This window comes from Periophthalmus magnuspinnatus, chromosome 9 (genome assembly GCF_009829125.3).
Source record: "Periophthalmus magnuspinnatus isolate fPerMag1 chromosome 9, fPerMag1.2.pri, whole genome shotgun sequence".
Taxonomy (NCBI): Eukaryota; Metazoa; Chordata; class Actinopteri; order Gobiiformes; family Gobiidae; genus Periophthalmus; species Periophthalmus magnuspinnatus.
Genome location: NC_047134.1, coordinates 10,984,136 through 11,008,016, shown reverse-complemented (window position 1 = coordinate 11,008,016; position 23,881 = coordinate 10,984,136). Strand labels below are relative to the sequence as shown.

The following is a 23,881-nucleotide window of genomic DNA, read 5'->3' as shown; positions in this document are numbered from 1 at the left end:
TTGATTTAATTCTTTATAAACATTACCTATCTAATAATGATTCTACTGATAATGGTCGTTATGATTTTATGTGAACATTACATAAATATGCAGCTACTGGCAGGTTGCAACCCAGTTAAAGTTGTGATTGTAGTCCCCTCTTTAAATCAGTGAGAACACATTCTACATATCTTAAGTTTAAGAGAATAAAAAATAACAAATTATTATTATTTTTTTTTTTGTGTGTGAAATAAATCTATATTTATCAAAGCTGTTTCCTATCACTGAAACACAAATATTACCTTATCATGGGCCTTCATTTCAGCACCTTTCCTCATCAACACCTCAATGATCTGAATGTTGCCACCGCCTGCTGCGATCAAGAGAGGAGGGGTGCCATGCTGCGAGCACAACAAAGTATACGCATTACGTTTGTATTGTGACGCATGATGCATAGTTTGGATGAAAAAAATAATTGGCACATTATCTATTTTATTAACCTAGTCACTATCTGTGTGGAGTTATGCAGGAGGTATTAGTCATTACATGAGCATCAACTCTCCAGATCCTCACAATTAACAACAAATGTTTTTTTTTTCAGTGTTGTGAATACTGTGAAATGTATTGTATTGTCTCCAGGCATTTGAGTTTGTTTCTACAGCCCAAGGCACACCTGAATAGGTGGTGGCTTAGAGTAAATGATGAATGTTGGAAGGGAGTGACTGTGCAGCATTGTCAACCTTAGGCCTTTAACTGGCTATTGTCCGTGGTGTACCCCTCCCAAACCTTTAACAGCAAGGATAGGCTCAAATTGTACGAAGTGAATGGCATTTTTAATCATCAAAATGATTAAGCCTGGTAAGCATGACACATTGCAGCACAAACTCTGAGAGTGCTGAATTCAAGGCTTATGTTTGTCCCTGAGCCAAGCTGTCTGCAATGTTCTACAGTCCAGAGCTAAGTCACAAATAAATACCTTATGCGTAAACGATGGTATTTTTATATTAAGTATTTTGAGTTCTTGTCACCTTGTTGGGTTGGTTCACATCATAACTGTTCAATGAGCCCAACAGGTGTTGCAGACCAGGTACATTGTCATCATTTATGGCATGGATAATGGCCTTCATCACAAATGAGTCTTCCTCGTCCTAAAAGTGTGGGAAAGACAGTTACAGTTAGTTATCTGATCTTGTAAGCAGTAATCCCCTGAATTATTTTCATCACATGCTCCTCCAGGTGCCACTGAGCACCCTTTGAAAAAACACTCAATTCTCTTTTAGGTCAAATGCAAGTATCTCTCATTTGACAACAAGTGACCCAATAACCATGAACTACAGGACACAGCTGTGACGCTCTGCTGCACTGGGAGACAAGGAGAAAGAATAGGGCAGGGGTGATGAAGAGGAGGGGGGGCAAGCCGATGTGGAGCCAATGTGTTCAGCCAAGCGTGGTCATCCAGCTACATTCCTCTACATAACCTCCCTGCTGCGATCTGGGGCTCAAGCACCTAAGAGGGTTCCAATATGTACAAGCACCATAGAGCATGTAGAAAATTACACACAGGATTTCCCATAAACGGTGTACAACAGACTTGGGTTGTGATTTGTTTGTTGCATCTCTAACAACAGACTAGGTAAATAAGCTGTAACTACCCATAAAGCACTTTTCTCTTGGTGTAGGTGGAGTAACTTGCTACACGGATTCTGTTGTGCATTCCAGCCAACTGTGACAGAAGGGAAGTGTCAGTAAACTCCCTCTTGAGGAAGCACCTCTTAAAATACACTGTCAATGATTAAACCCGTAACCAGGCAGCACCGTTTTCATTTCTATGGCTGGGCATGTCACCGTCAACAAAGACTAACTATACGTTTAACAGCACAAGTCAACTCAAATACAGCAACACAAATATAACAAAAGTCCACTTGTTTCTAAGCAGCGCTAACATTCCAACAATTCATTGCCTCACCTGCAGAAATGAAGTAGAGCAATTACTTTTGGCGGGTGCTCTCACAGAGACAGAGAAGCAAAGGATACCAGAGCTGTAACTGAAAACTTTCTTACCAGAGTGTCATCACTGCGTGCCACACTGATGTTACTCCTGGACAAGAACGACCGAGACAGGCGGTTGCATAAGGAAATAAGTCGGACAGATTGCTGAAAAAAGATATTATGAATAAAATTGGGATATACAATACAATACAATGACAACAGATTTTTCATAGAGGTTTAATGCTTAGATTGCATATAGACATGAAAAAACCTACTTTCCATTTTCTTCGGGCTGCAAACTTTTTAAACTTTTCCATGTTGACAGCGGACTCCTTTCGGCTCAGTGCCTGCTGCGTATCTTTTGGCTTTTCAACAGAAAATATATTGGTGTTGCTTCAAACACAAAACTATGGGCCAACAATGCTCAAGAAAAAGACATATGAATCTATAATGCATTTTACATTTTTGAAAGACAACTGTGGGAAAAAAATACCATCAGATAGATACCAACCTTAATCCAGGGGTGATGAAGGCTGTCCTGGATAGTCATTCTTTTTCTAACAACATGGAGAATATATTGAGTGACTAAATAAATGTAAAAATGATAACACATCATTTAATGGTCATACAAAAAACAACAAAAAAAAAAAATCTATAAGGTTTCTTCTGATCTATATATTTCAGTTTCAAAGCCATGAGACCTTTGAACTCCACATTCACCATTTGCTCTTTAAAAGTTTATTGTTATACACCTCACACTGTATACACATACTTGGGGTCTTTAACAAGGAGTCTTGCAATGAAGTCTTTGGCCAGTTTGCTGGTGTTGCTGAAGAATTCCTCTTCAAATGTATAATCGACTGCAGACACATTGGCCAATGTCTCTTGCTTATTATCGCCCAAAAATGGTGATGCTCCGCTAAGTCTGAAAATAACAAACAAAATGTGTATGTATTTAAAAAATGTATGTGTATATTTTGTTTATATGAGAATAGTGTACAGCATTGCAGTTATTTTTGATACAGTGATCACTTTCAGCCCACATTGAGACTTATAACCTGCAGATGTGAGAAAACTATACTGGGCTCACAGCAGTGAGCAGTGACTCATGAGCGGAGCTAAAAACTGTGGTGGCTCAGTTCCAAGTACTTCCTTATAAAGCAGCTGCTCTCCGTGCCTCACTGGGCGTGTTCAGCACAATATACTGTACATAGAGCGCGCATGTCCCTGTTAACAGCTTGCACCAGTCCTAGTTACACTGATCATCATTGCTGGTCCACTGAAGCCTCAGCAGCTTGTCAGTCCCAGACGCTGATCACAGGCAGCTGGGACAGACATGAGGTGGTTCAGGTTAAAGTGAAGAGCTGTTGATGTGTGACTGTAAGTCTGAACAGAGCCATTAAAAATCAACAACCATTTCATGTATGTTCTCTGAACAGGTGCAGTGTAAATGATCATTGTTGCCATGGCAATTAGCAATTAGAAACAAAATATGTCTTCATCTTTTGAATGATGAAGTGGTAAGTAAAATGGTGCATTTAAAAAAGCTAAACCTATGGACCGGCACTTTGTTGTCAACAAAACACTACAATCAAGCTGTGCTGTCCTATTTGATGTAATGAATGTCGACAATCAAGCTGAAACTCTGAGAAGTGTTTTTTTGGGACGTTGGGACATGCAGACTAGTGTGATTGTAACGCACCTTGCAGTAGGTAGTGATATTAGACAGGAAGCAGTCTATTTTCTGCAGTGCCTGGCAGAGCCATGACAGCTGTGTGGGTGGTAGAATGAACGCAGACTGCTGTTTGTGTGGAGTGATGGAGAGCATCAATTTTGTTAATTTGCAAATGATGCAAAACCATGTTGCTGTGTGTTTAGATTTGCCCACATTTGCAAAGTAAAGTATTATGATCATTTGTCAAGGCTGCGTGATGTTATTGTGACATAAAAGGGAAGTGTGTATGAAATGAGTAACTGTTTGCTCAAGGTCTAAAAAGTTGCAACTTTTGGAAGTTTTAAGTGTGTCCAATTGTTAAAAGAATTATTATATTGTGCATGGCAGCAGGTCAGATACTTACAGTATGTAGGTAATAACACCAACGCTCCTATGAGAGGCAGAAAGACAGAAATGGTGTCAGACAAACAGCTGTTCTATTCTAACATAAAATCATGTGATGCCTTTATTTAATCTACTCACTCACCACATGTCTGCCTCCAGGCCCAGGGGCTCGTAGTTGACTACTTCTGGAGCTGTAAAGCACACACAGTCGGGTGAAGGATGCTGTAACACCTCTTTACTTCTTATTTAGTCTTTTTATTTTTTTCTGAAAACTATACTACAGTGACCATCACTGACAATCCATATCTATAGTTTTAGGCTTGAAAAGGCTTTGACTGAAGCCTAATCATCAAAACAAACTGGTTTATAATGGATGATAGCACTTCTCTCATTTCTCATGTAAGGGTTATTGATTGAGAGAATTTCTGAAATATTTACTGTGGGTCATGTCTGTACTGTTCAAAACACCTTCTTGATTGACCGCACATTCTACAACTGACATTTGTAATTCAATCATCTTAAATGAGTCATAACATATAAACTACAATTTACAAACCACAAGTAAATAATCATGTTGGTTAGTTAGTCAGCAATTTGTTCTATCTTGTACAGTTGGTTGTGATTAGCATGGGTGGAGAGATGACACACAGTGACTGGGACAAAGCCAGTGAATTTGATGACACAGGAGGCACTGGTCGACCCAGCATGCAACATGCTAAAAATAAAGCGAAACATATTGAGAACATGGTACTCTTAAGTATCACACACTGACCTACAAATTCTGGTGTACCAAAAATGTTTTTAAAATCATTGCCAAAGTCGATCTTGTGGGCCAGGCCAAAGTCAATGAGCTTGATGCGCGGGTGAGGCACAGAGCGGTTCAGCAGCATGATATTCTCTGGCTGAAAAACAAAGAAACAGAACAAATACTGAGATACAGTAACATCGCTGGCTGATCTGTAATACAGTCTGAGATGCTTCATTATTTGAAAAGGAATACAGTTGTCAGCTGTTTTAGAAATTACGTACAGTATGAAAATGATGAGATGAGACAAGATGGTTCAGTTCATTACTTTGGTCTCATATTTTTTTATTTATTTTTTATTTTATTTTACATTTTGTCATTGTAAAACTGTTTTTGTGGAACTTATCAGGTTGTTCAAGCCAAAATACATGGTAAAGAAACCTCACAAGATAATTTTCTTTCATGTGGCTACTTACTCGCAGAATCTTGTGGAATGAGATCTTGTCTGATGTTTAAACATAATTGATTGTATGTATAAGGTTGTAGTTAATAAACAATACACTATTCCAATGTTATAGTCAAAATTACTTATACAATATAGAAAAATTGACTTTATTGTTAATACTTCAGTACATTTTATTATTGCTCCTTTATTGTTTTATGTTAATCACCAAAACTCTTTCCTTGGTCCAGGTTTAAGATTAATCAACAGTTGACAGAACAGGCCTAGCAGGAAGGAGGCACAGCGGCCATGAAAATGACATACAAAACAGCGGTAGAACCCTTGAGGAAGTAGTGAAAATAATGATTAGAGACAGAGGGAATTCCTGAAGACACAAGAAACCACCTTTTCAAATCCACTGAGGGTTAAGTCTGTAGAAGAGCTTGGTCCGATTGGCTGTGGGGAACAGGAGGATCTAACCATGGAGACCTCAGCTCTATATAATAAATGCTACTTCAAAAGAGCAACATGATTATTGATTGATGATTGAACATATTTCGTGCTATTCATATGCTCCACCCAAAAGTACTTTACCTTCTGTTGCCTGCCCTTCTTTGTTTACATCCTTTTATGGAATTTAATGCATTGATTGGGACTGCTGCCTGCAAACAATTGATTTGCTTCTAAACTGGGAGATAATTTGTTCTAAACTCATTCATCTGGTCATTTTAAAATGCATTATAGCAGGTGAGGGCTTTCAGCTATCAAAACAAAAATGATGACGATTATAATAAAAGGGTTTGGCCAAAGGTCACTTTACTGGAACTTGACTTGTATTTGATCAGAAAAGTACCGGTATTTAAAATGATAACTAACATTTTAGACATTTACCCCATAGAAGTTTGATGTTCTCATGAATCATCTGAGTTTGTGCATCCACTAAACTTAAGAACAGAGGAGAGAGTAGTTTCTGTTTATTGCTAAATATGCTAATGTGTGCCAGCATAAACTACTAAGTGATTTGTTATAGCCCTGTTTGCTAGCATGGCGCTCTAGGTACACACTTAAGCTTTACAAGATCAATAATTCTAAGTGAAAAAAAATCAGTGTAAGCTAATCATACAGGCCAATAAGACCGTATACAAGTCATCTGTTTTATAGTGGTTCACAACCTTTCTCTCCCCATTGATAACATTAGCGAACCCTGCATCCTTCTCCTGCCTGATAAGCAGCTGTCTTAAAGAAAAGTTGAATAATTTACTGGTTAAAAGATGTTATCATTATGTAATCATGTAATCATTATAGAATACTTCATATAAGCAATTACGATGTCATCCCTTCATTAAAATTCACACAATCTAGTTTAGAAATATTTTATAAGGAACCCTTGACAACCCCTGGAAAACTTTGGTACCCAAATTTAAGTCCCGCCCTCCAGCTTGGGAATGACAACTGCGAATTGTATTTAAAGGCACTGCAACTTACTTTCAGATTGTTATACATTTAAGAGACACAATTTTGTTACAACCTGCAGGAAGGTCAACAATAAGATGGAGAAATGTGACCTGAGGACATGACCAGACAAGTCATCAATGAGGCTTGCAAAGGAAAGGGCGTGGAAAAGAGGCGCCACACATCCAACTTAGTTTAAAAAAAAATGATAATGATGATTCTGTTATTTTTGTACCTTAAGGTCAAAGTGTGCGATTTGCTTGGAGTGCAGGTATTGGACTCCATCCAGGATCTGCTTGAGGAACTGTGTGGCCTCCTCTTCACTCAAAGATTCCTTCTCTGCCAGAAAGTCGAACAGTTCACCGCCTGCCACTCTGGACGAGGGGCACAGAGAGAGAATTAAAATGTGACGACTCTTAGATCAGAGCCGCTGCAAATCCCTTCTTACTGGAGCTGAGCCTGTGTAATCTAAATCATCTGGGTGCATTACAGACAGACAATTTAGACAGTTGATGTGAAATATACCCCCCATTGTTTTCGACCATATTATTTTATAAGGTTAAACTTTACTTCAAACAGTTAATGACAAAACTACGAACATAAAGTATCATATACCAATGTTTTGTTAAGTTAGTTTGATTTTACTATGGAGGGTACCACAGTCTCCCCTATTAACACCATAATTACATAAAGTATCTTGTATCTAGATAAATTTAATGCCATACTGCTCCAGGAAAAGCATGCTTAAATTGACTAAAATAGTTTTATAATAATTACCAAATGTGTTAATGTTGAACTGTCTTTGAGTTAGTTGGGTGGAGAAAGTGATGACATAAACAAGAGGAAGTGACGACATAAACAAGAGGAAGTGAGAAAAGAGGAAGGATGCTGTAATTACACAGGTGCTTATGCACTGACGCATCAACAGAGTGTTAGCCGTGTTAATTCATGTGGGTATTTTATTGCACAATAATATACATTTCCCTTGAGGGAAATATCACAATGTGAGTTAGAGAGCCCCACCCTCCACAGTGCACTGTATCATGTTGTTTACCTCATCAGCTGTTCCACTACATTAGCGGTCAGCGTGGTGAAACCAAATAGACTGAAAAACAAGTATGTTGAAATATGTCCTGGTCTCTGCCTTTGTCTCTTAAATCCTCTCCTTCTTTTACATGACAATAAAACACAGGTTTGCCTTCAAAACAAACATTAGTAATTAAATATAGTTCAACTTGAATGGAAATTTCTATATAATTATAACACAATGGACTCTCAGGTGGAGCAAGGTGACTTGGCATTAGTGTTTGGATTTTATTCATGCCTTGACGAAATCCTACCCTTGCTTAAGCACTTATTCAGCTCAATCAGCAAATGTCTTCTGTGAGCGCTGTGTGCTGTCTGGCCTTTTAAAACATCAAAGCTGGAGCCTTGATTTATCCTTCCATCTTGTGCATTATCAGACGTAACATGCCGATGACTGCATTATTGAAGAATATCAAACATTTCCTCATATTGATCGTTCGGCTATTGACTGTTTAAAAAGTGCACACCAAGCATAAAGCTGAGGACACAGATTTTTATGATTTTTATTTGGTCTATGCCACCCTACAGTATTACCTAAGTGACACGAGGGGATATCACTAATAGTAAAAATAGTTTAAACATGTTACAAGGTCCAACACAAACTAATTACAAAATGGTTGTATATGTGCACTCAAACTCTAAATATTATGTATGGATTTTATTTTAAAATACATCAAAGCAAATATCAACTCCAGTATGCCTTTATTAGGTATGTTAGTGATATAAGTGAGTTAATTTGGTGACACAGTGCTGTTTGAGAGCAGCCCATAAATTACATTAAAGCGGTTAGTGTGGGGGTGAGCAATATCACAGAGTGGAGTACTCACTAAAAATAAGACGAGGAATGTACTACAGATGTGCTAAACTAAACCTAATAGAGCAAGTTCAGTGAACTGAATATTTCAAACAACTTAACATGTCCGACAAGATTGTAATAATAGTCATAGATAGTATCTAGACTGAAGTAACGCTGCATGGAAGTTGAACTTGTAAATGAGATTTAACCCATTCATAGGTTCAAAACCTGTACGTCAGCAGTGAAGTTGTATTGTAAACAGAAAGGCTCTAAAGTGTTAAACAAAACCTGGAATATCTGGTCTGACAAGAGCCTGGTGGGAAAAAGGTCAGTCTAAAAGTTTTCAGATATTTCTTCTACAAGAACTCCCAGGTTAAACAACTCACATTTACCTAAGGGTGTGTAGAAGTATGTGATTTCATTTACACATACAGCCTAAATATATTTTATATTAGAGATACATAGAGATAAATTGGTTTGCTGATATATTTTTAGCCCATTGGCTTATATCTCCATCACAGACGCATGTGTTTTGGTTGCCTTGGTGCTTTAAGAATACACATAAAGCTTTATCTGAACTTAAATGAAAAAGTATAAAAGGTGACTACATAGTTCTTTTATAGATTTGTGGTAAAAGGCCTGTGGGTGAGTTTGTAGTAAATTTATATTACATCGAGTTCATCGACCAGTGTTTTCTCTGGATTCCAAAACAATCAGTATCAGTATTATTTTGAATTATATTATTACCATTTATTTTTGCTTCTTGTCATTATATTGTAATGTGTGAGCTACTGCGTGCAAGTTATTTCCTCCGTGGATCAATTTGTCAACAACTTATGACATGGATTTTGTTAGAGCTGCTTAATAGGAGCTGTTAATGAAAACACTCACAGTTCCAGGATAAGGATGACCTCGGCCTTGTTCTCAAAGACCTCGTGCAAAGTGATGACGTTTGGATGCTGGATCTCTTTTAGGATGTTGACTTCGCGCTCGATGTCCTCCCGGGACACTCCTCGCCGACTCGCCTTACTGCGCCGCTTCTTGATGAATTTAGCGGCGTACTCCACTCCCGTGTCCCTGTGTCGACATCTCCTGACCACAGCAAACTGACCACTGGAGAGAGAAGACAAAACATAATGAGAGTAATTAGCATTTTGTTACATAGAAGACGAGTCATTTAGTACCATATGTCCGAATACAAGCCAGTAACCGCCAAAGTGATTGTTTTAAGACAGCTGGATGGTTATTTTGAATATTAAACATGCAGCAACTTCACTTTGTCACTTTATTAGATCCTCAGACAGACAGCAATCAATGCGTACAACCTCACAATCGACAAACAACACAATGAACAAGGACAGAATAACAAAACAACAAGGTTAAAAAAGGTTTAGTGGAAGACGAGATGGTTTTGGATCAGTACAGCTGATTCATTCCTTGTTATTAGAGGTGAGAGATCTACTGAAAAATGAATTATTACAATAAACTTGCTGTGTTATGTTCAAAACGAAGATATTTTTTGTAGTAAATTTACACTTTCTGTGAGATACTAGAATCCTATTATTGACAAATAAGCACATTTTGGATGGATTGCTAAAATATCGTCTGATCAGTGACTCCCAAAAACCCTCCCAAAACAACATACGACCACAAAAAAAAAAAATTCATATAGTACCGAGAGCTTCACTTTCAACATAATTCAAACTACTAAACTTCATATCTTCATATTTTCATATCAACTCTGATGAAAAATGTGGGGTCACATCTCTGAAGAATTGACTTCACTCTCGACAAACTTGATAGCAGTGTGTTAATTAAGAGCCTAAATCTCAAAATGAAAAACACCTCATCCACAAAACATCACAGCTGCACAACACAATGCTCCTTGTGTCAACACTGATCCCATAGGAGTTACTGCACGCCGCAAATCGAAGCCATTTTTACTGCATATTTTGACATTAATCAGTGGAGAAGCAAATCATTTACTTCAAGTTGTCAGTCAAAAACATGTTCATTTTAACAGGATGTCATTTAGCAGCCAAGCTATGCAAAAATATAATACTTGAAAACAGTTAAAGTCTATAGTGCTAGATATATTATGACAATGCTACTCTCCAGCTTTGCCATGGTATAATTTAATTTAATATCTAGTATATGACAAGCAGCATTGTAGAACTGTGCTATATTAAACCTACGACACATAAAACCTGAGTCTGTGTGTTTGCATGAACAAACCAGGGTCTCATTTCAAGATAAAGGCTGATATATGACTGGGTTTCGCCACTTACACAGGACTAAATACAGGCAGAAAAAACACTTGGGGAAGCGAGGACACTTGGCTGAGGGCTGTGCACGCCTCCGCTGTTTGAGCATCCTCACAATCATGAAGCACTTAGTGTACCCAACGCCCACGGAGCGAGCAAGAGGAGAGGGTTTCAGGAAAAAAAGCCACATTTTCACAGATTTTTTTGGTTTGGCAAAAACATTACCAACGTGACAAAAGCTTTAACAACAGTCCTGCTTTTCATGATGCACTTACCATTATTAAGTGACAGTAAACAAAACAAACAACATACGTCTAATGTCATTCTTTTCAAAGCATCGATTTTATAAAGTCGTCTAAACTGGAGCTGTAGAGGCTGCAAACTGAATTATTGTCTTGCTACAACCATATGGTTGGATTGGAAGGTGTGGTTTATGTGAAAATGAGAAATAAATGCAAAATTGGGTAATATAATGAACATGTTGATTTGTTTAGTCATTTGATTTTATATGAAGACTTCAAGTGCATTTAGATGAAGACAGTGCGTTGATGCAAGTGTCATGATGCTACTTTGAAGACACCTGAAGTCCTTTCTTTTCTTTTACATTGCAATAGTGTGGGCAAAAGGGACTTGTGTCTGACAGACAGGGGAAACAGACCGTGTGCAGAGAAAGCAGCAGCAGAGGCTTTCTCATGTTAATGACACTCGACCCCCACACTGACCGCTTTTAACCTCTGGAGGTTCCCACCACTGACAAGTCTGAGGCTGATGTCACTGAGACAAGAAGTGCTTTTAATACGTTTCATTTATCTAACCCCTGATCCTGCTAAAGGGTGAGAGCAAAATACTAATCACTGTCTATTAATTGTTTTTCATTTTCAAGGTAGATAGTAGATTTATGAAGGACATTTGAGTATGCAGTGATGCCCTTATTTGCATATTGACTTGCTATAGGTTTACACCACTGCTCTTTCCTGATTCATCCATTTTTAATCAATTACTTTACTTAATTTATAGGGAAGAGCCAAAAGGCACAATTTTAATCCATTCACAATTGACCTAACTAGACTCTCACCAGATTGATATGTGTGACCCTCTGAACTGACCGACACATCATCTGGGATGGCTCAACAGCAAAATAAAAGGAAAAAATCAAACTTAGGTTAAATCCAGTTGAGAGAAAAGCAGGCTTTTTACTTGTCCACAAATGCACAAAGTGCTTCTCTCTGTATGTTTTTGATAAACTAAATAGTCAGTATTTTTATAAAAAGGCTGAAGTACGACTGTTGGTGTTGCCATCTTTGTTCTGGTTTGTTTACCTCTGGCCCAAAGCTCAATGCTGTCCTGTGACTGGTGCAGTGGAGCAGGACCCATCACATGCAAATTTTTCAGCTGGAGCAGGACAAGACAAGATTCTCAAGAGTTTGTGACTCACAAAAATCATGAGAATCAATCTTGCTGGCAAGGCTACATTGTTTTCCTTTGGAGATGTATTATACCACACATTGTAATATACTGCTGTCAATATTCAACTAGAAGAGTGTTAATAGGAAACATTTTAAACAAAAGTTTAAAGATGTGTTAAGATTATTTAAGGTTTGCAATCATTTATAATGTAGGGAAGCACAGTACTATGTGCCTCTATTCCTGTTAGGTCTTATCCAACAATGACGCTACAAGAGCCATATATGTGTATTATCTTCTATTGTGTGAGGTTTACTTCACATCCTGACAGACAGAAGCTGTGATGAGCAGTGCTGAACTTTCCACAGCTGAAAGCTTATTCAAAGGAAGTCTTATCAGAGGCTGTTGGAAATGGTGTGAAAATGGCGTTTGAGAAGGAGAAAGGAGAACAACTGAGTTCCTGTTGTTGATTATAGGCCATCTGCGCAGTACTGAGGACAGGAGGACATCCTGTCTCACTGTTGATCATCTCTTATTTTGTTTCTCTGCTGTGGTCAGCTTCTTCCACTTATGTGGCTGTGGACATCATTATATAACATAACATGCATGCAGTGTTCTGTGCTCCACTATGGTCTGGACTGGATTAGGGCCAGGATAATTCAATCCACGACATGAAGACTGAGCAGGTAAAACAATCACATAAAACAAGAGTGAAATATGTCACGAACACAGGAGTATGGAGGCCTTTGAGGTTCAAATGCTGTTCAGAGGCAGATGCTTCCAAAAAGTAAAATGCCATGCGTGATATTTGAGAGAAGTGCTTTTCTGGCAGTGGAATAGAGGACACTTGTGAAGATCACCACGGCATGTTCACAATACGCGCTGAATATGTGAAAATACAAAAGATGGAAAGGGCCAATATGAAATATTTATTCTTTTTTCATAACAGTGTGAGAGTGAAATGGTGCTTTTTTAAATTATCTGTGTATTTTGGGAATTATAAACAACAACAGTGCTGTGCTTTCGTTTCAGACATTTCAAACTCAGTAGTTACAATCAAGTACTGTAAGTGTTCTCTCTTCAATGGTCCCAGGATTCAACTCAATTTACTTTTAAGAATTCAGTTTGCAGTGCACATTTTAAATATTAACATTAACTGATTAAGTAAGAGAAGACTGAAATATGGTGGAGTTTTATAATAACACCACATATTTTGTTCTTTGATCAGTAAAATGTGTTCATCTCTAATCTAATCTAATCTAGCCTTTGTATTTTGTCAGTTGCAACCTTTCAAATTGAGAATATCCTCCTAATATCCAAATATCCTTTACAAAATCTATGCCAAAAGCAATGTTCCCGCACACAAATAACTTTCCGTGTCTGCACTGGCATTACAAATGAGCCAAAAGGGAAACAAATGTATTCCAAGATGTGTGCAGCAGCCGGACTGTTATGACAACACCGCTTTGCTTTGTCAAAAAACAGGAGAGAAAGTGAGCCCTGAAAATACTATGTGCACAAACAAGGGAAAATGGCAGTAGCTCAAATGCACTGTCCCATGGGTAATTCAGTAAGAGGAGCCAAACCCAATAGTGTATAGAATCCACAGCGCCTGGTTAGATTTCACTGAGGGGAATGTGAGACTTCTAAAGGCCTGCCAGTGGATTCCCTCATACACAGACGGTAGACCTTTGGATGTTTACGCTCAAGAGGATGGTTGGGAAATACCTTTTATTCTCAAGGGGGCGTGGAAGCAGAGCACCGAGTTGCACAAATGCAGCTGGATAAGACAAGAGGCCCAATACTGCGAAGGCAAAGGGAAAATTTCCACTCAGAATGTAAACACAAGAGACGAGCCTGTTTTCAAAGCGCGTACACTCAAAACCGCAGATAGTCAGCAGTGTCAAATTGCTAAGCTCCCTTTGTTGTGTTTGGAGCGTGGACTAGCCTTCTCACTTTTGACCTACTTGTTAGACTGGGAGGAAGAAGAGAGTGGAAGGGTGTAAAGGAGCTGAAGGCTTGTTTATGCCAAGCAGCTATAATGCACTACAAAAGGAAAAGAAAAGAAAGAGTCATGTCCTTACTGTGAGCAGGCTGGCATCTCCACAAAACTGACTCTTATTTGACCTGGAGGAGGGACGCTTCCACTTGTCTTCATGGAAAGTTGATCCTTTGGCTATAATATTCCACAGTATGACATAAAAAAGTATCTATCTTCTTAGTACAGTGTGGTTTTAACTTTTTATTTCCATGCAAACACGCAGGTGCCTGGCTACCTGGAGAGAATGACATGGCGTTGCTTTAAAGTCATTCACCAGCTGCTTCTAGGCCTGTCATGATAACAAATTTTGAAGTTCTGACATATTTCTGAAGTAAATATAGACGATAAACAATAATACTGAAACTATTTTATCCCACGGACACAATAACCCACAAATCTATTCTAAATGTGCATTATTGTTAAAAGAAATTATGATTCAATTATATATTTCATTCTGCAATAAATAAATAGCCAAATGAAATAGTTTAGTACTTGGTTTGCATGTGTAACGAGTCATGGAAGTTATTAATTCAACATTTTACGACTCAACTCTTGTCCTACAGTCAAAAAAATAACCACAAATTTCCCTGTTGTGTGAAGAAAATGTACCAACGATAAATACTGACCCCAAAAATTATAGTTCCAGCTTTCATGTATTGAATGAGAAGTAGATATAGTAATTATCTTATGAAAGTTCATTCTTCAGTGTGGTAGGTTAAATCACTCACTCTGGCCAATGGGAGAAGTATAAAGCTGTATTAAAGAGAAGCACTGAATCACAAGGTTAAAGTCGGATGTTCTCTGCTCTCTCACTAAAAAAGATGATCATTTCCGATTAATGGATGACAGAACATTGATCAAAGGGTTGACTATAACGTACTATAACAACAGACAGACCAATTATAATGGACTTAACCATTCGCTGGTGGGAAACAGGCCTTAAACATGTTATACCTTCATTTAATGCAATAATATATTCAGTGCCGTCAATAGTGAGAACAAGGCGATAACAAGCTCATGCTAAAGCTGTAGTCTAGCACAGCTGCGGACAGATCCTCTGGGGATGACACTCCCGTCTAAATACACACTTTATACCTGCTGCAAATCAGCTTCCCCCCGTGGGAGACAGTACACGCTTCAACTGCTCCAAGAACCACTGCTAAGGCCTTTTGAAATGAAAAAGCCAACCATTAGGAGCAATCACGTTCAGCATGACCAAGCAGGGGCAAGTTCATGACTAGATACGTTAAGAGAATGTATCTTTCTAATCTCTGGCCTTAATCCAGCTGTAATCCATCTATACATTACAGGTCTTAAACAGAGTGCAGCTGGTGAAGTATAATAGAATAGGCTTCTTGACATACAATAATACCACCCCCAGCCTCTACTGCCAAGGCCTAGTTTCAGCCTGTGCCTAGAAAATTCAAGCGTTTAGAAACATGATCCAACTTTGAAGAAAAACTGGCCAACAACTTTTGGGCCCAGAAATTATGTTAGTTTCTCCATAGTGGCCAATACAACACCAAGATCCTTGTGTCAGTTTCACGTCTCCGAGCCAGCTATTGATTGCCTGTGTGTTCTAGTAGTGTGAAATAGGAGAGAGCGGTGAAAAGCTGAAACACACAATAGCGCACACATACACACACAGATGCACACACTGCAGACGAGGGTTGTGTGTGTCGAGTGTGATCACACAACACTCTGGTGGGAACCGCAAGCCTGGCTTTTGTGTTCACTTTGGTTTGGGTCTGAGCAAAGCAAAGGCCCATACAGACAGAGTGGTGTGGTGTTTCAAAATGGTCTCGTCTGTGTCAAATTGAATCAACCATCGGTATGACGAGCTGTGGTTAGCTCTAATTAAGTACTGATCCTGTAAAATGAGTTTAAAACAAGCGATGAAGTGACGCGGGTAATAATCTGGTCCGACAGAGACAGAGCTGCTTTTATACAGGTCTGGGATTGTCTGAAGAAGTCCCTCATCGGCCTCACAGAAGAAACACAACACATGGACTGAAAACATCTGCTGCAGTAAAAGGTTTAACATGTACTTTCATTCTACCAAATACATCCAGCACGATTATGTCATAGATACAACTTTTTGTACTGATGGTTGCCAAAATATTTGTCCCAGAAAATAAACCAAAGGGAAGGGGCTCTACAGCTGCAGCAGTTTGAATGACAGTCTGTATAATTCTCTTTGAGGAACTTTACATATAATGTTAAAGGTCAACAACCACAGCAAAGAATAACGCCATTATAAGAAGGTCCTGTTTTTCATCTATTATGAGCCACTAGCTCTGCATACAATGGCTGTATTGACTGACACATAGATGTTTAGTTAGGTGCTGTTGCTTTGCCTGGAATGACCCACACTACACTATAAAACCATCTAGTTTGTTTGTTTTTTCTTGATGACAGGTTTTTTATTGCTCAAAATACCTTAAAGAGCGTGTATTATGTAAAAATCGACTTTTTGGAGCTTTCTACCCTGTTATAATGTTGTTTGAAGTCATCCATGCGTGTAAGTTGAAGTTACACGGGAGCAATCTCTCCCGTGTAACTTCAACTTATCACCCGCTCAACTCAATAACTCCATGGAGACAAGCAGCTGGAGGAGCATCCATCAGAAAAATGACATGATGCACCTTTAATAGGGCGCGGTCGATGTATTCAATAAAAATAGTGTCATGGCTTAGTGTGACAACTTATCTGTCAGGCTTGTTCAACGTACGTTTCTAAGACTACACTGGTCAGATCCAGATGAAGTCAAAGAATCAGACTCTGCAAACTCCGAGCTCTAACTGCCCGCTGCCTTTCTGATGTGATCTGGTGTGAAAACTCCCCGGTGAGGCCAAGCTTTTCATTAGCATGGAGCGGCGTGTGGGAGGGCTGCACTCCGAGCTCCATGCCCACTCAGCTGGAGTGTGGGCCACAGAAACATTATGCAACCTGCACCATGCCATTGTGTACAGAGGAAGGGTAACCATGGCAACAGGAACCAGATACGAAGCAAAAAAAACCCCTGCGTGGCTATACGAAGGAGGAAGTGAGCGGTGAGGAAGATTTTCTCTTTTTATTGTGTCAGCATATTCCGTCGACAGCCAAACATAACATTTACAGCAGACGCAACAGTTTCAAGGTATTCCTGGGTGTCAGCTTCTTGGAACATTCGGAGGACTGTTTCCCCATTTAAACGACATAATATTTGCTTGAAATTGTTAAATGCTACAGCAACCGTCCTAATAGTTCTGAAACCCAAGGGTAGGCTCCATAAAAAGCCTATATAAACGCTTTTACAGCATCAATAAGCACTACTACAGGTTTAATTTTGTATCTGACGTTGACATTTGACGAGGGGGTCCGTAGGTTAACTCCGCGCCGAAAGCACATGGAGTAAAGTTAATACTATTCTAAGTGAGGGAGTCAGTGACAGACAGGTTACCGATGGAGGGCTAAATGAGGCGGTGTTTGCCCTTGTCTGGTGAGCACCGTAAAAAGCCATTGGAACTGTCAGTGGAATGTCATTCAGCCCAGCCACAGCCAGATTTAAGACCCTCCACAAGGCATACATTGTGCTTAGGGGTATTCGGAGGTGAGATAGCGTGTTTAAGCATCTTCAGAGTGGTTTTAATCTAAGGCCTGAGAGGTCTAATGCTTCTGAGAGGGGATCTAATGGAACTATAAAGGATAAATTAATAAAGAAGATGCACAATATAATAAAGATGTACGTATGTCAACAATAATCTGTTGTATTTATCAGGGTAAACATTTAAACCTGGACCTGGAAAGTTAAATTATATAGATGTAGTTATAGTCAGTGACTAGAGGTGGGACCTGGCCTGTGATGCAGAATACACACTTTATGAACATGTGAGTTTGGTCACAGCTGAATCTCTGAAAAGTTTAGATGGGTGTGATTGACAGGTGAATTAGCCAATCAAGGACATGCGTCGTTTATTTGTATCAAATCATGGCTGTTTAGAAAAAAGAAATGGAAAAAAATATAAAAGGGGGCTGAAAAAGAAAACTGATTTCTGCAGCATCAAAGAGCAAAGCACAAAACTCTGTTAATCTGAGATGAGAGAAATTTCATTTTGTTCAAAATGATAAGTGACCCATGAGCTTTGTTTCACATGAGTCACTGAAAAAAACAAATTTGATTAAACGATCACGTTTGAGTCCGGGTCAAGACCCAACAAACTGATATCGATCTGTATGAAAAAATACAGAGATCACTGTGAACTTGGCAGGATGGAACCGGGACGAGTATTAATCTCACAAAAAGAGACAAGATTTGAGATTGGATCCACTAGAAAGAGACTAAATTAAATAGATTTGTTTAATCACAGTTTACTCTTGTATTAAGTATTTATTCTTAGTAAAAACACTGTTTTCACCCACACAAATTCTTATTATGAGCATTGCACTCTTCAGCACTTTACTGTCTGCAGTTTTATTGGTGACAGACCAGTGACAAAAATACCTGAACTGCCTTGTGGCACTAGATCTTGTCCCACTAATTTTATTCACTGCACGTTGTCAACATAAACAGTATATCAAAATCAAATGCAAAGATCTATAACGCACTAGAGCGAGGTTTCTGTGCTCCCGTTATGTGAAAGGAGGTCATCCTGTCAAAGTGCGTGACACAGACATGTTGGAGCTGGAGAGGCAGGAGCGCTGTGGGTGCTTGGGCTGATTCATCCATCAGCCGTGTTTTATTTTGCCCTGGCCTTTCAAAGCTGGGCCTCCGCTGAACGCTGAAACTGACATTTGACAGGTTTCGACCATGTCAAGAGCTATGACTCGGGAAATTCAGGAAACACTCCAACTGGTTTTGTGAGTTAATTAAGAAAATTATTTTACTAACGTCTCATTACTAATTTGAAAGGTTGATATACTTAATAGACCGTTTCTTTCTTCCTGTATTTTCCTCTGTAATTCTGAATGAGGCTGGGAATCAGAGGCTACACTCACAATTCAACACAAGACTCACAGTAAAGATAATCATGCAGTGGTGACAGTTGACAAATTGCACCTGATATTTTACAATTTAAAGAAAGAAATAAATTTTTACAAAAGTATTTCATTGTTAAACCACTGCATTGCACAAACCCATTATGAAATAAACTGTTAAAAGACATTTTACGCAAACCACAGTAACACTGTTGTACTGCAGAAAAATAGTTTAGTGAAGAATACCAAAAATAAACCAATCACGATACAGCAGCCCCTGATACTGATATTGATCGATAATATATTGATACTTTGCACATACCTATTCTACATCTAAAGATTCCCAATCTGCCTCCAAACTGTGTGGTGATTAGCATATTGATTTAGGATAGATTTAACATCAGATGCTTTTCCTCATGCAACTTTCTCCAATAAGAATACGGTGCAACACTAAAACAGATTATCCTCATCTCAAAGACTTTAAAATAATCTAACACATTAACACATAATTTATCCCCCACACTACAGCTCTATCGCTAACGCACAAGCTCATTTTAACTAATAATTAGAAGGTACCCTTAGGTTTCACACTTGGCTGGGCTGTAATCCTGTTCTAACATGGAGTACAGGTCTTCCGCTCTTCCCAGTGGACACCCGCATGCACAGAGGAGACAACTCTGCCATTCACCTGCTAACACAGTTGGCAGGGCTCCAATTATCCTGCGCTGACGGCACAACATAGAAAAAGAAAACTAATTTGGCTTGGCATGAGAACATTCCAGATGAGTCAGAATTTAATTTGATTTGCAAGTTGATGGCAGTTTGTGGAGTGAAACTCAAGTAATCACAAAGCTTGTGTCAGCCGCAGTTTCAGAGCCAAGTTGGACTCTATATCTAAATCTACTGACCATTTATCATTTATGGGCAGCTAATCCTCAACATTTGACTTGTAATGATGTTAAATGAATGGCACAGCTCTCTCTTGAGTCTTATACTGTAATTAATAAATAAATGTGTATGCTACAAATCAAAGAAAATTGTATGTAAAGCGGAACAAAAAGTGATGATTCATGCAGCTTAAATTGCACACCAATAAGTAATAGTTTCATCAAGACAAAAACTGCATATGACATGATTTTTAGCCAAGTTAATATCCCCTCTCTATTTCCACGTATCTATAACTGTGGTCTACATTACAAAAATAAAGTAAAGTGTAGGAATTTCCAAAAATATCCACAGGACCTGGGTATGTTGCATTCAGTACTGAACTAACAATATGACAAAAATACTATCACTTAAAACGAGTGTGGATGTTTCCAGTTGCGTGTGTCTGGTGTGAGTGTGGCACAGATGCACACAGACACAACACTGCTGCTGTTCCCAGGGGTGGTGGGGGTGGGGTGAGACGGTTGGGGAGAAGGGGGGGTTTATTGAGTGGCAGGCCTCATCGGGGCTACTCCTGTCCAGCCTGCATCCCCCAAATAATACTACCAGGCAAAGTGGGTCAGTGGCAGGGGCAGGGCATCAGGCGTGGTGTTATGAGCTCGTGGTGGGTTCAAAGACAGTGTCATTTTGCTCTTAAAACTGCTCTGCTGTATAACTCTTTTGAATGGGCTATAAACAGCTGGGTAAAAGGCAGTCAACTTAAGCTAACTGTCATGTTTATACAAGCTATACTTCACCATTCAAATCACATTATGTTATAGGCAAACAATACGTTGAATTATCTGTAATATTGTGTCTTGATGATCTGCAAAATGACGGATATATTGTTAATAGGACAACGGATGTAATGTAGCTATTGTGCTAATTCTGGCATATTTACATTGATGCTGTTTGTTGACAGGTTGATTAATATGCACTGTCCTAATTAAAATAAATTAAAAAAATAAAAAAATAATAACAAACAACATTTGTAGGTAATTTTACAGTCATTTCAAATCTAGACTTCAACTAATATTTTAAAAGGCATGCATTTGTTGGATTGCCAAAATATCTTCAAATATTTTTTATAAAAGATATCAATTTTTGCCAATATTGCCCACCGTTTCATAGACATTTTGATAAGACATTTTTAGAAGAGAAATACCAAAATACACGACAAACTGTAATATAAATGAATGGAGTAAGTCTACTTCTGATCTTCTAAGTGGAAATAAGCAGCAGAAGCAACGGGATAATAAAAGAAGCCCAAACTGATTTAGAAATAACACCTTGTTAACTCCTATTCTGTAGAACGTGCTTACATAAAGTTTCAGAACAATGAACCGTGACTCTAATCCCTGTCAGTTTGCTTTAGCTTAGAGGATTTCCTAAAGGTTTTAATTTGTGTAAAAGTGAATGACAGCACATAATCTTCGCAGAGTTATTGTCATACCTCCAAGTTTTCTTTAAGTGTAAATTTACTATACTTGAGCAGTTCATGTGGAGACTCTTTGTAATGAAAGAAAAAGCAACAATTGATACATGAACAAATAACTAAAAGACTAACTGTCCATTTGGCCATTGTTGCACTTGCATAATCACACTTTTCTGCAAACCCGTGGTCACACTGGCTCTTCTCTGATTGGCAGCTCCTCTCACACCTCTCATTTTTGCTCGCTCTGATGTTTTCTGCTTCTGCTTCATCTCACTGAAAATGTCTCCTATACCGAAAAAGATGGGCTTCACAAAAATAAATGTACCAAGGTCTCCACCAGCATTCTTTAGACACAACCTCAAAGAAATACTGTAGATACTACGCTGGGAAAGATTGGCTGGAATGCTTAAAATCTCTCCTTGTCATGTTTAAAGCATACTGCGTACTAATATAAAGGTTGGATACTTCCTTATCTTCCTACATGCACTTCAGTAAGTACCACAGAGATCATAATACTAGGAGCTACTTCTACCCAAGTCAGCTGGACCTCTTTAAACATACATGTAAAGAAGGTAGTGCAGAAGCTTCACAAAAGAACCATTTGCTAATTTTATACATAAGAAAAGCGATAGAATAATATTTGACAGATGTATAAGCCTTCAGACACATTTTACCTGTGAAAACCACTATAATAATAATAATAATAATGTTAATAAAAATGCATTAGTCTTATAAAGTGTTTTTACAGACTCAAGTTGCTTTAAAATTCCGTGCATTATTCATTCTCTCCATACTCAGTGGTTGTAAGCTATACACTACGCACCATATGAGCACTATACAAATAGCATTAACTTACAAAGATGAGGGGATTTTTATTTTACATTTCCTGTCATTAACAATTACATAATACTATGGCTAAATGGCATTACATTCAGCTCGCTGCATTATTCATTTTGCATGTGCAGGTAAAATACACAACTGGTGAATTGTGCAACGCAAGCAACAATTTCATGCTAGTTATGATTTTCAGAGTCAATTTACCACAAAAACTCTGGCAAAACATAATGATCCCAGTCTCCTCAGCTTCAGCCAGATATTGAATCCTTTTATAGGAGTTGCATCCATTACTGCAAAACCGTAGACAGATAGACAGCAACTTAAGCTCATCAAACAACGCATTAAGGTGAGCCCTAAGAGGACAATTAGAGCTTATATACTGACAAAACTACGTCAGATAATCACTAAAATGGACTAGACAAGCACATGATGATACTGAATGTTTCGTTTATATGAAAATCTGCTGAAATTACCACTATGTTTTCTGCTTTGATGAAACCTTTAACCATCATCCAACAGCGCAATTAATCTACAAAAGCAACTCATACCAGTTTTTCCAGTACCAAAAGCAAATGCAGTGCACAGTTCAAAATAATGGCCCTCAGTCTGCTGCAGTCTTCATGTTACTAGTCAGCTCAGTCATATCCCATAAGGGAAACAACCTGACGAACCGGAAAATCTGTGTTCAGGCAAGCTTATGTTATTCTCCTGATATCGAAAAGAAGAAAACTGATGTAAAACATTTTCATAACAAAAGATAAACAATAAAACTGTGCATGTATAAGATATATAGAAAGACAAGAACACTAACCTCTCCATCACCACTGACACGGATATATTAAAGACCACATTAATCAGAGCCGATCAGTCACACTGTTGGGGGGGGGGGGGGGGGGGGGGTGCATATTCTACAGGGTTATATTGAACAGCAAGTATGAACGTGAGAAGATCTTTCACCTTAATGTGTTATAGATAGAATATTTAGACCGATTTGAAGTGGATCCGCAAGAATTCTCTGTCACCTAGAAGAAATAGGTGTAGCATTTCTTAATAAAAAGCTGTTTATCAGTGTGTTGTGGTGCAGGACAATATTAGAGGAAGTTGAGAAGCGATAAAAACAGCAGCGGTGGAGCTCTTACCTCCCCAGCTCATCCCCAATTTCATAAAATTCCTCCACATTTTCTTGGTTGAAGACAGTCATGGTACCCAGGCACTTGCTTGCAGCTCTTGACCACAGGCTTGTCGTCCTCAGGGGCTCTTCAGAGAGGCACCATCCCTCTACCACCACCAGCAGCAGGAGCAGGAGCAGCAGGAGCAGCAGGAGCCTCCAGTCTGGGCGAGGTGAAGCGCCACACTCCTCCTCCTCATTTTAGAAGCGTCTGGACACAAACACCACAATAAAAACACATGCATTAGACTTACACAGCTTTAGGGAGTTGATCCAAGTGGAAAAAGGGTCCATCAGTCAACAA

General features: G+C 38.7%; 1 protein-coding gene across 2 annotated transcripts in view; it reads right to left on the bottom strand.

The window, feature by feature from the left end:
- Positions 1–23,881, bottom strand: part of dapk1 (death-associated protein kinase 1) — a 35,375-nt gene that overhangs the window by 10,822 nt on the left and 672 nt on the right. For both annotated transcript variants that reach the window (XM_033972069.2, XM_055224081.1), the window contains 12 exons: positions 23,549–23,788; positions 9,440–9,661; positions 6,902–7,040; positions 4,800–4,929; positions 4,170–4,218; positions 4,047–4,073; positions 2,741–2,893; positions 2,480–2,525; positions 2,244–2,333; positions 2,041–2,133; positions 1,008–1,127; positions 282–380 (listed from right to left, as the gene is read on the bottom strand). In XM_033972069.2, coding sequence (XP_033827960.1) covers positions 282–380; positions 1,008–1,127; positions 2,041–2,133; positions 2,244–2,333; positions 2,480–2,525; positions 2,741–2,893; positions 4,047–4,073; positions 4,170–4,218; positions 4,800–4,929; positions 6,902–7,040; positions 9,440–9,661; positions 23,549–23,610 — 1,230 coding nt within the window. In that variant the 5' untranslated portion in view covers positions 23,611–23,788. The remainder of the gene's footprint in view (positions 1–281; positions 381–1,007; positions 1,128–2,040; positions 2,134–2,243; positions 2,334–2,479; positions 2,526–2,740; positions 2,894–4,046; positions 4,074–4,169; positions 4,219–4,799; positions 4,930–6,901; positions 7,041–9,439; positions 9,662–23,548; positions 23,789–23,881) is intronic.